This window comes from Amblyraja radiata, chromosome 5 (assembly GCF_010909765.2).
Source record: "Amblyraja radiata isolate CabotCenter1 chromosome 5, sAmbRad1.1.pri, whole genome shotgun sequence".
NCBI lineage: Eukaryota > Metazoa > Chordata > Chondrichthyes > Rajiformes > Rajidae > Amblyraja > Amblyraja radiata.
In genome coordinates, this window is record NC_045960.1 from 78024207 (window position 1) to 78038510 (window position 14304).

The window sequence follows — 14304 nt, forward strand, 5'->3', positions numbered from 1 at the left end:
ATGCAAGAAGAGGAACCATCTACTCTGGCTGACATCCTATTGGCCAGTCACCATAGTATTTCAAGACATGTCACATAATGCTGTCATACAAATGCTGTATATTGGGTATTAACTCTATTAAACCAGGTGTGCACTCCATTACCTTTGATGTTCCTAATGAATTAGTTCGGGTCAGTTAATATTCCTACAAACAGCCCTCTTTGCCTCTTCTCAATTGCGAAAGGTTCTCCGACAATTTTTGGAAAATATCTGCAGCAACTCTTCTGATGTTCTGTCTAACGTTAAATCTGCAATCATTAAAAATAAGTTATTGGGTAATTGTTTATTATTGTCGTGGAATTTTGTTCTGAAGTCATGGCTATTATGAGCACACAAACTAATTGTTGATGAAATGAAATCATGAAAAGTTGATATTTTTAGTGGCCAGTTAGAAATGTTACTAAATATTTGCTATTTGTTCCAAGTTTCTGGTGCTTAGGAAATACAAAGAGAAAGATATTGGTGAAAACTAAATTAGAAAAAGTTTCGATAAGTAATAGATCCATCTGTTTCGGAGAAGGTGCCTTAATGCTTTAGATGTAAACAGTAGATTTAAACTGTCAAAAATTATGGAACTCATAAAATCTAACAAATATATACTCTGTTTCATTTCCAGAGCCTATTACAAAAATACTATCATTTCTACGACCTTTCAAGATCCGAAAGCACTAAACTGCATGACCTGGCAGTTACTATGGTTCTCGATGGACAGTCTCTTGATATGATGCAGCAATTGTTGCTGGTTGCAGTAGAATCGCAGGAAATATCACCAAAAGCTGTCGTACAAGATGCTGTACTGAGGGTTATAAATCAACTCGGGTATGTTTGCAATCGAGTACATCTTCATGTTCTGAAAATGTAAGATTTCTTTGCTTAGATAGTTTTCCTGCCTTTACTCACTGACCCAGAACAATGTAATCTTGATTTGCTCTGAATTAGATTACATTAGAACAAGGTTACATTAGAACACTTACATTAGAACAAGGTAGGAAACAGAAATTTCTTTTTTTTTAAGACCTTAATTTTGCTTTACTTTACATCTGTTGTGCCATTGAATTTAATCCTTTGTTGAATTCTCCTGGAGATTTGTGTTTGTTTCCATTTTCATATCCTTCTGTCATACATTAGCGATGTTACAAAACTTACCTTCAGCGACGCTGCAGTTCTGCCACTGGCCGTGTGCGTGACTTTGGCGCCTTTGAGGGGGGGGGGGGCGGGATTAAAATATTGTTTTCTCCTGCCTGTCGGAGGCGAACTTCCTTGGGCTGCCAGCTACTAAAGAACAATCGACCGGACTTACGTTCTTGGAAGTTTTTTTTTAAATTCGCTGGACAATTTAATCGCTGGAGTAAAATAAAAAGCTACTTCTAACGCCCTCAACACCTACAACGGGACGAATCTCAAGTTGGGGACAAAACACGGGGTACGTCGTATATTTTACATATAAACTAGCTTCTCAGGATGACTTTAATCAAAATTTACTTGGTGAAAATGTGATTTTGGCCCCATACAAACCGGCAGTCTTTTTCCTGCTGATATGGGGTTCAAATTCACCGCAACCACAATGTTCCAATCGATCGCGTTCCACAAAAACCCACTCGCAAGATGATTTAAATACCCATGATTTTACGGGAATTAAACATTAAATTCCTTCCATTTGGCCTATAAATTCATGACAATGAGATTTTAAAATCATGTTATGTTGTGAATTCTTGTGTGAATGCTATTTGGACACTTAGGCTATTTAAAAATGTTAACCTTTTCTTAAGAAATGGATGGATGTTTAGATCTAGTAATTGAATTTTGTAATTAGTTACAATTAGGTAACTAACTAATTATATGCTTTAATTTCAGGTCATCCAAGTAAGATTGTTTCATATTTGCTTCAGAATGCTTCAATCTATAATAACTGAAAATTTCATTCAGTTCTCTTAATTTTTAAGAAGGTTATGGGCTTTGGACTGTTCTCGATCACAGCTTTTGAGTTAAGTCAATGGAAAAGCAATAAGGAACAAGATGCTAATTTCCGAGTATGAAAATGGCCATAACTTTCTAAATACTGAAGATATGAAAGTGAATTAGGCGTCAAATTAAACTTCTGTTTATGATTTATCTGATAGGATAAATTGCAGACTTGATTTTTTAAATCGCAAAATTTTGTAACATTGCTATATACACCGAGAATGTTGCTCTAAGAAGAATCCCTGAGGTGAAGCTAAAACGTGGTGTTCAATTTTACTGTCTCAATTTACTGATTATAAAATGTTTTCAATTAGGTTATACAATAAAATTGTATTTAAATTACCATCTCTAAATGCCTGCTTCTGAGATAGGAAATTTGGTTTAAAATTTATTGGGAGAGTTATTGGAGGCATAAACTGAGTTAGAAGCAAACAATTAATGCACAGAGCACTCCCGCTGCAGATGGTACACAGGATCAGAATTGATTTGGGTATTTTAGATTTTGAAATTATTGCTTTGCCCTCCGGATCCCTCCTAACTTGGAATAATCTTAATTGTTTTAAAGATGCAGTTAAAGAGACATTGTCATTTGTGCTGCAATTTAATAGAGCAATTTAAGGTAATTCATTTTGATCAGCTCTTATTTGTTTTTGCCTTTGGAAAAACTTGTGGAAAAATATTTTCTTCAATTGTTGCAGTAATTCTGAAGAACATGCTCCAATAATGCTGTTGGGAAGGAAGTTCAAGGATTTAGACCCAATAATAAAGAAGAAACAATTATTTATTTCCAGGATCGGATGATGTGTGATTTGGTAAATGCAACTCGTGCTGTTACCATGCACCTGAAGCCCTTGTCCTTGGTGTTAGATGGCACGAGCCATCTAACACCATTTGGAGGGATATGGACTAGTGTAGCTAGGACATGTTGGCTGGTGTGGGCAAATTGAGCTGAACGGCCTGTTTCCACACTGTATCACTCTAGTTTGGTGAATGCTACTGGAATAGTTAAGGGGAATAATTGCATATGCATTTCATACTGTAGCCATTTTGCATTGGTGTTGGATGGATACCAGTAAAAACCTGATTATTTGGTATCGAGCTTCTTGGCTGCTTTTGGAGTTGACACATCCAAGCAAGCAATGTGGGTCTTGTTGCCCTCCTGACTTGTGCATTGTTGGTGGTGGAATGATGTGAGGTGTTAAAGTGAGCTCCGCATCACAGGGCTTTTTATTGGATGGTTGAAGGGGAAGTTGAACTCACTTTTAGCATATTATAAAGCTGATTCTTTAAGTCATGTTCCCAGCTAGCAGGGCTCCATGCAGAAAGAAGGTCATCACTAATTAAGGTATTATTATGTTCTGTAGGGGGCGCTGCTCTGGCAGCAGCCCTGTCATGCAGCGCGTCAGTTTTTCAACCTTTTTTTATTTTTTTAGTATGTTTTAAAGTCTGTATTTAATGTTTCTTTGTGTGTTTTATGTGGGGGGTGGTGTGGGGGGGTAAGGGGGAAACCGCTTCGGTCGCCTCCTCCACGGAGAGGCGAGTTTTTCCAGGTCGCCTCCCCCGTGGCCTAACATCAAGGATCGACGCGACCTTTCCCGGAGACGCGCCCGGGGCTTCAGCGGCGGGCGCAGCGTGGACTCTCGGCGTGGAGCGGATGAGCCCTCGCTGGAGGGGAGCGCTCCGTTTCGCTGACCCGGGGCAGCCGGCAGCCTGAAGTCGCAGCCTGAAGCCGCGGTCTGCAGAGCTCCAGCTGGTGCGGCGTCTACAGCCCGGGATCTCACGTTGGGGACCCGGGGGAAGAAGCCATCACTGCCGGCCCGCGGCCAACTTCTACCGCGGGTCCGGCATGGACTTACCATCATCCCTGGAGGGAGCTTCGACCGCCGGCCCTGCAGTCTACGGTGCTTCTGGCTGTGGCGGGAACTTTAAATCTTGACCGCCGGCCTGCGGCCTACAACAACTTAAAGCCGCGGTCTCCGGTGAGGAAGAGCCAATCCTGGACTGACTCTGGACTCTGGTCCTGACCACGGGGGGGAAATGGAGGAGGACTGGCCAAATTTTGAGCCTTCCACCACAGTGATGAATGCTGTGGTGGATGTTTGTGTTACAGTAATTAATCTAATCTAATCTAATCTAAGTGTTTCAGTCCATCATGCCTTATTTATTTAACTGTGGGCATAAAATTACCATAAATTACTTTTTGTTTGCATGGTTGCTCAATCTAGTTGTCAAGGAAACTAGAAACACAAAGCATTTTAAAATTAATTTGAATATACTCAAGACCATATAAATGTTGGCTCTGTTGTGTTCAGTTGAATGGCAATGTGCCTCTTCAACAATTTGGTAGTTAATTGTAGGTATGATCTTCGTCCTTTTGAAGGAAATCCAAACTGCACCATTTCTTGTTCTCTTCCTGTGGCAGGGTATTATATCATAACATTTAATCATCCACAAGAACATCAGAAAATAGGAGTTTCAGTTTAGTTTATCGTCACGTGTACCGAGATTTGTCACCCTCTATGAGAAGAAATTTCTACACACCTCATGACTGGACCTTCATCTAGTAGTTCAATTCCCTTGTTCAAGATCTTCCCACGAGCGAAAACATCTGCCCTGCCATGTAGGATGTATGTTTCTTATATCATTCTTCTGAACTCCAAGGAATAAAGGACCATGCTACTTACCCTCATTTTGGATAGCCGTCTCATCCATGATGAATCTCATTTGTACTGTCTCCAATGTTTCTCTATTTTTTGTAGGAGGACCAAACCTGAAGGTGATTTTCCGGCTCTGGCTCATCAACATGCTGTATATTTTTAACCAAACCCCCTATGTTTTAAACTACCAAAACCTTTGCATTGAAAGCCAAAATGGTATTTGTTGTTTTAACCGTTGGGTCAGCCAGCTAAATTTTCATGATTCATGTACTGGAATACCTAGGTCCTTTTTTTACTGAATTCATTTGCAGTCATTGAACCTTATAGTTCTTCTTCTTGTGTATGGTGTGCACAGCCTAAAGTTGTAGGACAACTTGTTCTATTTGATTGTGCACACCAGGTTGATTGCATTCGTCGAAACAAGGCAGACCACGTGAAGGTTGCAATATTCAAGTTATTGCTTGGACTCCTTTTACTCTCACCTCCAAGCAAAGAACAAATACAAAACTACCAACAATGGACAAATGAAAATAATTTAATTTGTATAGTGCTTCAAAATATCTATCCAAATGTTCTGCATGACATGCCATGGGTACCTACAGTTAATTACATTGAAATTCAATATTATGGCCATGTAATCTCAAGTGTCAGATTGGTCAATAACAAGCCAGATGCCTGAGATACTAAATCCACAAACAGTTCAAAACAGCAAATTGCACCCGTCACTTGGGCTGCTGCAGTTTGGTACCCCATCTCCTCATTAGCCTTGTGCTACCTGACCTTCGCTGCATGGTACATTAAATGCTCAGTTTATAACATTATTTCCTGGAACTGAGTGGGATATAGGTGTACCGTGTTATTCTTTGGTTGTATTTTGTGCTCTAGATCTCTACTGGGGCACAATTTGAATGATATTATGCTTTAGCCAATCAACAAGCATTCAGTACTCAGTGATGAAAGACGTGATTTATCATTAAAATACAGTGCCCTCCATAATGTTTGAGACAAAGACCCATCATTATTTGTTTGCCTCTGTACTCCACAATTTTAGATTTGTAATAGAAAAATTATCACACATGGTTAAAGTGCACATTGTCAGATTTTATTAAAGGCCATTTTTTTACATTTTGGTTTCACGTCATTTTTCTATTACAAATCTCAAATTGCGGCGTACAAAGGCAAATAAATAAATGATGGGTCTGTATCCCAAACATTATGGAGGGTACTGTAGGTTATATCTCTATGATACTAAAAGTCTTCCTATTGTTTGTGTTTGTACCCTGATCTGCCCACGATGTTGTGTCAATTTAGTTTTCCTACCTTCTTCCAAACGCTAGGCCACAGCCTTCCCATTTTCACACATCCTACTCACATGGTAGCAATAAACATCTTCCCGTCGCATTCCCACCTTTATTTCCGAAGTTATTAATCCTTGAAATTTTAAAAACAACCTGATTTCTTCATACTCACCCACTTTGGGGGGAAAAAAAAGTCACAATGCACTCGAAAGGCAGGAAGGGACACTCAGGGAGGGAGGGGCATTCTGGCACTCGCTGTGAATGAGGAGTGTGTGGCGGCTGCCGACACCCGACACCCGCCCAGTACCTGGTGGGGAGGGTGGTACTGCGGGCCGAGCCCGAGGACTGAGCCTGGCCTGGGCTGGAGCCGAGGCTGGAGCTGGAGTGAGGGCCAAGCCCGGGGCTTGGGATGGGGCCGTGACCGAGATCGAGAAAGAAGCCGCCGCTGGAACCAAGGACGAGCCTGGGTCCGGGGTCAGGGATGAGCCCGGAGATAAAGACTGGAGCCCAGGTGGCGACCAAGCTGACGGCGGGAGTCTACAGCCAGGGCCGGGCCGAGTACGAGAACCAGGCGAGTTCCAGGCCCTGGCGCTGCTCTACGACCTGGGTAGGTGCTGGGGCAGGGAATGAGAGTGAGGGGAGAAGGATGAGGGAAATGAGGAGGAGGGAGATGGGATGGGGAGTGGGGTGGTAGAGGGAGATGGAGGTGTGTGGAGGAGGGAGACTCCCTCTCTCGCCCCTCCCCCCACTCTCTACCCTCCCTCCCCCTCTCTACCCCCTCCCTATCTACCCTCACTCCCACCCTCTCGACCCCCTTCCCTCTCTACCTCCCTCGCCCATTCCCTCTCTACCCTCCCTCCCCCCCACTCTGCCACTTTCCCTCTACCCCCTCCCTCTCTCTCTACCCCCCTCCCTCTCTGCCCCTCTCCCTCTCTACCCCCCTCCCCCTCCCACTATCCTCCCTCCTCTACTCCCCTCCTCTGCCCTCTCTACCCCCTCCCCTGCCCTCTCTAACCCCTCCCCCTCCCTCTCTACCCCCTTCCCCTCCCCTCCACCTCCCTCTCTACCCCCCCTCCCTTTCTACCCCCCCCCCTCCCTCTCTCCCACCCCTCTCTCTCTACCCCTCCCCCTCCCTCTCTACCCCCCTCCCCTCCCCTCCCCCTCTCTACCCCCCACTCCCTCTCTGGGGATTGAAGACGGAGGGTGAAGAGGAGGACGGAGTGCTGGGGGATGAGGAGAAATGAGCCGCTTCTGCACAGTTGGGGGCTATGCATGAGTGTTACAATATTGCGTTGGGGGAACGGGTGAGTGGTGGGATCTTGCGTTGGGAGAGCAGACCTAACGGGTCAGCACGGTCTAGTTTCCAGTTAAAATCTTGAAGGTTAAAAGATAAAATGAGCATAAGTTTTCAAGAAAGCTTCTGTAACTGCCCTCATCACTAAAAAATGGCTCCTGCATCTATCTATAAAACTATTGATTGCATGCTCCTTGGCTTTTGTATTCTGAAGCCATTTTTTCATTTAAAAAATCGTTATTTACTTGTTGTTGTCGTCAATCAACTGGACTTTTAACAACCTGCATTCATTTCTCAGGCAAACTATTTATTTGTGCACAAGGGGAGCATCACAATCCCAATTACCGTACTACTCCAAAATTCTACTCAGAATTATCAGATTTTATACAAATTTTGATTAATTCAAATATTGCACACCTGGGATAAAAAATCGCCAATCACAATACGTTCTTAAAAGCACTAATATCCAACAAAAACTACATGCTATTCAATCCTCCATTTGCATTTAATCTTTGTAAAGATAACTCTCAAGGACCTTTTGCTGTACAGCTGTAGTTAACTGCACACTATCTCACCTTTGCCAGGCTTCAGCTTCTACACTGTAAATGCTGTTGATCCTCTTTTGGTCGGTCAAGCCCAGTGCAACATTACACCATCAAGTTGAGTGAATGGTCAAAGAAATGAATAAAAGACAAACTAACCTGGATGCTCACTAACCCACAACCCAAGCTGCAATGAAAGCCAAGCTTGTCAAAAAAAAACCCAGATATTTTTCACTATCATGGATTTGTTAAAAATATTCAAAAACTACTAAAAACAAAAGAAAATTGCCAAAATTTATTATTATTTTAAAATGCATTAGAACCAAAATCAAGAACATTCTAACAATTCAGAACGCATATCTTGAATAATTCACGAGTTTAAGCAACAGTACATCCCAATGTACTGTCATATGGTCTTTGATAGTTCATTGAGGTTGAATGCCAGCTTCTTCAGACACATTTTAGATGTGTCTGATATTCAGACATTTCTCAGTAGTATAAATATAATTTTGAAAATTAAAATGTATAAAATGTTACATTTACTAATCTGGAGACAAGGAACTGCAGTTGCTGGTTTATGGGGGGGGGGGGGGGGAAGACAATTCTGGAGTAACCCGGTGTGTCATGCAGCAGATCTGGAGAATGTGAATACGTGACATTTCGGGTGGAGACTCTTTAGAATCGAATTAATTGTTTTTTCAACAGTAAATGTGCAGTGAAATAAAGCTGCTCCACAAAGCTAACCTTCTTAATAAAGGAGTTAATATTGATGTTGTTTGTTTGATCAGACTTTGTTAATTGTTCCAGCAATGACTTGTACAAAGCTGAGGAGCCAGCTATAAAATATACCTGGCCCCTCAACTCAGAAGACTGAACTTCATGTGGAATTCAGGGTAAAGTAAGAGGTCAGATGGAGCTGTTGTGCATGCATCTCCAGAAGGTGCTGTGGCATGTGCTGCTACATCCTGGCCTCTTCCGTATAAAGTACCTTGTGCTTACCTATTGTCCCATGCAATCAATATGAATGAATTCACATTTCTTGATTTTTGTTGGATCTGCCACAGATTTAGTTAACAGACTAGTATAAGTGCTGGGTGGCACGGTGGCATAGCGGTAGAGTTGCTACCTTACAATGCCAGGGACCCGGGTTCAATCGTGACTACGGGTGCTGTTTATACAGAGTTTGTACATTGTCCTATGACCTGCGTAGGTTTAATCGGGGAGCTCTGGTTTCTTTCCACATTCCAAAGACGTTTAGGCTTGTAAGCAAATTGGCTTGGTATAATTGTAAATTGTCCCTAGTGTATGTAGGACATTGTTAATGTGTGAGGATCGTTGGTCGGTGCGGACTCGGTGTGGTTATGGGGCGAAGGCAGGAGAATGGTAGTCGAGGCCAGTTCATTGGCTATATTTAAGAGGGAGTTATATGTGGCCCTTGTGGCTAAAGGGATCAGGGGGTATGGAGAGAAGGCAGGTACAGGATACTGAGTTGGATGATCAGCCGTGATCATATTGAATGGCGGTGCAGGCTCGAAGGGCCGAATGGCCTACTCCTGCACCTATTTTCTATGTCTATGTTTCTATGAATGGGGTTGAGATTGAATAACAGAGTGGACTTGATGGGCCGAATGACCTTATTCATCTCCTAAAACGTATGGATTTATGAACTGTTTCTGCTCTGTATCACTGAACTAAACAAAAAAAAAATGTCAGTAAAGAATAACCATCATTTTCAGACTAAAATCTCAAATTTGATATCATTTGTGAAGATAATTACTGGCAACTCCACATGGAGCTGGTGGCATTTCACCACAAAAAAAATGGCCCATTATATTTGCACCAGTCAATAATTTGTACACTGTCATACAAAAATAATCTTACCTTTGTGGGCTTTTTCAAATCTCGCTCTCTGAATTGGTTTGGATGTTATAGCTTTAATCACTCTTCTGGGTAAATATCAGCTCCCCATAACTTCTAATAATAGACCACGTATAGGTCACTGGCTGTTAGTTCTCTGATGGATATTAAAATCTAGTCATAATCGCACAGAACAGAAACTGGCCCTTTGGGCCAACTCATCCGGCAAGCGGAACACGGTGGCACAGGGGTGGAGTTGTTGCCTTGCAGCGCCAAAGACCCTTGTTCGATCCTGACTACAGGTGCTGTCTCTACAGAGTTTGTACGTTCTCACTGTGACCTGCGTGGATTAGGGAAAAAACAATGACCATCCACCTCATCTACACCCCCATGATTTTATATACAAGTTATCATTCTCCACTCAGCCTCCTATGCTGCATGGAAAATGTTTCAGACCCTCCTTATAGCTTAAACTCTCCAGTCCAAGTAACATGCTTGTGAGTCTTTTCTGCACCCTTTCCAGCTTAATGACATCCTTCCTGCATTTGGACAACCAGAGCTGCACGCAATGCTCCCCCACTGACACTTCAGACACTTGCCCTGTCTTATCCCCAATAGGAGGTCCAGTGATTTCCCTCCTTAATAGGGCCTACTTATTATTGATTGAGAAAATGTTTCTGGGCACATTAAACATTGAAGCCTTTGTGGTATTGCAGTACCAGTCAATATGAGTGAAGTTGAAACTATTTTTATAATCCTATGATTCTTGCAGCTATCAGCAATCTCCTTGCATATCCTCTCCTCTAATTCCTGTGGACTGCTGGGAGGACTACAATATAATCCCAGCAAAATGATCATCCCCTCCTTATTTCCAAATTCTACTCTTGTGACACACTAGCAATATCATTGCGTACAGTTTTGGTCTCCAAATCTGAGGAAGGACATTATTGCCATAGAGGGAGTGCAGAGAAGGTTCACCAGACTGATTCCTGGGATGTCAGGACTTTCATATGAAGAAAGACTGGATAGACTCGGCTTGTACTCGCTAGAATTTAGGAGATTGAGGGGGGATCTTATAGAAACTTACAAAATTCTTAAGGGGTTGGACAGGCTAGATGCAGGAAGATTGTTCCCGATGTTGGGGAAGTCCAGGACAAGGGGTCGCAGCTTAAGGATAGAGGGGAAATCCTTTAAGATGAGAAAAACATTTTTCACACAGATAGTGGTGAATCTCTGGAACTCTCTGCCACAAGGTAGTTGAGGCCAGTTCATTGGTTATATTTAAGAGGGAGTTAGATGTGGCCCTTGTGGCTAAACGAATCAGGGGGTATGGAGAGAAGGCAGGTACGGGATACTGAGTTGGATGATCAGCCATGATCATATTGAATGGCGGTGCAGGCTCGAAGGACCGAATGGCCTACTCCTGCACCTATTTTCTATGTATCTATGTATCCCTTTGTACTAAGGTGATGTTCTCCCTAAACAAAAATGCAACACCCACTCCTCCTTTACACACACCCTTTCCACACACATAGCCTCTAACCTGGAACATTGAGCTACCAATCCTCCCTCAACCATGTTATTGTTATGACTATAATATCACAGTCCCATACACCAATCCTTACACTGAGATTTTCTGTCCTGTCTCGCGGGCTTGTTGTATTAAAATGAATGCATTTCCACCTATCAGAACGTCTTACTCCCTGTTTTGCCCCTGCTTGTTGTATCCACTGAACATTCTAGCTTTAATATTTAATTTTGCCTCAATTTTCTTGTTTGCCACACAACTGCTTTGGTTCCAATCCCCTGCCAAACTAGTTTAAACCCTCCCATTTGCACTGGCAAATCTACCCGCCAGAAGGGCAGGAATGATAGTGTACCATTTTTCTCGTCTTTAGTATAATGGCATGCCTTGGTATGATTGCACTGACATCTGTGATCCTCTGCTCCCTCACCCAAATGTTTATTACATGAAACTTAATTATAAGTCGCAGCAGGCTATTGGCCAACATACTTTACAGCACAGGCTGTTTTGTAGCAATTAGGAATATTCCTGTAGGGGAGCTGTTTGGCATGGAAGGGGAGCACAGTTTAGGACTTGAACAGTAAAACCAATAGATAATACTATATTTCCTGCCATTGTAGGATGATCTATTCTGCCAGTTTTCATATCGAGAGAAGATTAATTTAAACAAAAGCCTTTGTCTATATTCCTTATGAGCTGCATGATCCAACGTACTTTATCTACTTTTAAACTATTTAATTGACCTATTCATTGCCATCTGATGCACTGCTCCACAATTGCAATCCTTTTCATCCAAAACTGCATTTTTTGAACTATCATTCAATTGGCATAACTCAAATTCTTAAATGGTATTTCTCGGTTGTGGGTTTCTCTGTGACCAAGAAAAATAATTCCATTTGACTTTGCATATTCCCTTCACAATATTAAGTATTCATTGGCAGAAATGGACCAAAATGAGGTCATGGAATGCATCCAAGATCTGCTGACTTTGTACTCCATCGTAGAATTGCTAAGTTTCTCGTTTAACTGCTGACTGAAGCCTGACTACAGAGCAGCAATGTTCAATGTTAGCAATCTAAAGTGTTTCATGAATACAAAGTGAAATTTCAGCTGATGGTCAAAAGTCTATAAGGGATAGTCTTGGCTAATAAAGTAAGATATATTTATTATATTTTTGCCTGGTATTTGAAATGTTTTGCAATAGCTGGTACATATTTCATTTTCTCATTTCATTATTTGGCATCCATGTACAAACTCCTGCACGTTAGAATAAATAAGCACCCTTACATTTCAGCAGAATAAATTTTGCTTCCAATGAGAAGCGTTAAGGCTAAATCACCTGTGCTATAATTTGTGGTGCTATAATTTCTGTGCTCCCACTTGCTATGTCTGGAAATATAGGTTGTTGAAGTTGCCACTCAGCATATTGGATATTTCTGCCTCAACCTAATTCAGCAGTATATAACTCTGAACTGCACATTTAGCTCCCAGCACATTTTAATTTGTATCAGGTTTTTTTTTCTTCTTCTTGATTGCATCCACTCTGGGCACAAAGTTGAATGTTCATTTTATTTAGACCTGTAAAACAAGCACAGAAAGGATCCATTATTACATATAATCAGGACAATAGATAGTATTGCATGAATTATTTAAATGCTGTTATTCTGACGTAAAAATCTGCAGATGCTGGAAATCTGAAGCAAAAATAGAATATAACCTGGCATATTCAGATGGTCAGATGGTGTTCCTGGAGGAAGGATTTTTTTTGGTTTAGTTACCCTTCCAAAGAATTAGAAAGAATAGAAAGAGGTATTTAGGTTGCAGAGAAGGAAAGGGAGATACAGCACTATTGTTTGTTTTTTATGTATGTTTTTTTGTGTGTACATGTGTGTGTGTACACGTGTGTGTATATACGTGTGTATGCCTATGTATATATACACACTGAACTTTTTATTCTTGTTTATTATATTGTTTACAGTGTACTATGTTTACATATTCTGTTGTGCTGCTGCAAGCAAGAATTTCATTGTTCTAGCTGGGACATATGACAACAAAACACTTTCTCTTGAAATATTTATGATAACGTGGAGACCAAGGACATGGCATGTTATCAGTACTGGCAGTTAGGAGTAGAACTAAGAAACACAACAGGATGCAGCAGATGTGATGTACAGAACATTGCAGTTGCTGGAAATCTAAAATTAGAGAGAATTCTGGTTACACCTAGAAGATCAAGCAGCATCTGTGGAGACAGGAAAACCATGACAGGTTGATCACGTATCATCAGAGCTGAGAAAAATAATTTTAAAAGTTTCAAATTGGAGAGTGGGAGACTATTGGGGGAAATAACACCTGAATCACACAAGTGGTGATGGTGCTATCTGAGAGGCTGATAAAGATTTGTTAATTGTGACCGACTCGTCTGGAGAGGATCCACGGGGAAGGAGATAAGAGCAGAGAAAATAAAATAAAATACCCAGACTGTATGCAAAACAGTGCATTGAAACTAAATTAAAGACAATATTATGGATTTGTGGGTAGCAATATTGTTAGACAAGGGGGAATTTTGTCCCCAGTCCTTTTTAATCTTTATATTGATGATCTGTCCAAGCAATTGAAAGCCTGTAATACTGGGTGCATGATTGGTAATATTTTAGTGAACCATATTATGTATACAGATAATCTTGTGGTCTTTAGTCCATCTAGTGCTGGTCTCCAGCAGCTCCTTACTATATGTTCTGTGTATGGTGTGCAACATGGTATTAAATATAATGCTAGTAAGAGTGCTGTTATGATCTGTAGAACCAAAGAGGATAAATGTCTAAAATTTCTTGATTTTAAATTGTCTGACAATAATCTTAGTGTCTGTAATAAGGTAAAATATCTTGGATATTTTATTACAGAACAAATGACAGATGATGAGGATATGTATAGGCAACGACATATGCTGTATGTACAGGCGAATATTCTCTTACGTAAGTTTGGTGCCTGTACTGATGTGGTGAAGATGTCTCTGTTCGTAAGCATATGACACACCACTCTATACTGCACACCTGTGGTTAAACTATAGAAAGACAAGTTTACAGAGACTAAGGTGGCTTATAACAATGCCATGAGAACGCTGCTAAGG

At 41.3% G+C, this 14304-nt stretch overlaps 1 protein-coding gene across 1 annotated transcript in view; it reads left to right on the forward strand.

Annotated features, from left to right (window-relative positions):
* nbas (NBAS subunit of NRZ tethering complex) overlaps positions 1 to 14304 on the forward strand; it is a 267026-nt gene that overhangs the window by 214982 nt on the left and 37740 nt on the right. Inside the window, exon 46 of the mRNA XM_033021570.1 lies at positions 656 to 858. Within this exon, the coding sequence (XP_032877461.1) occupies positions 656 to 858 (203 nt within the window). The remainder of the gene's footprint in view (positions 1 to 655; positions 859 to 14304) is intronic.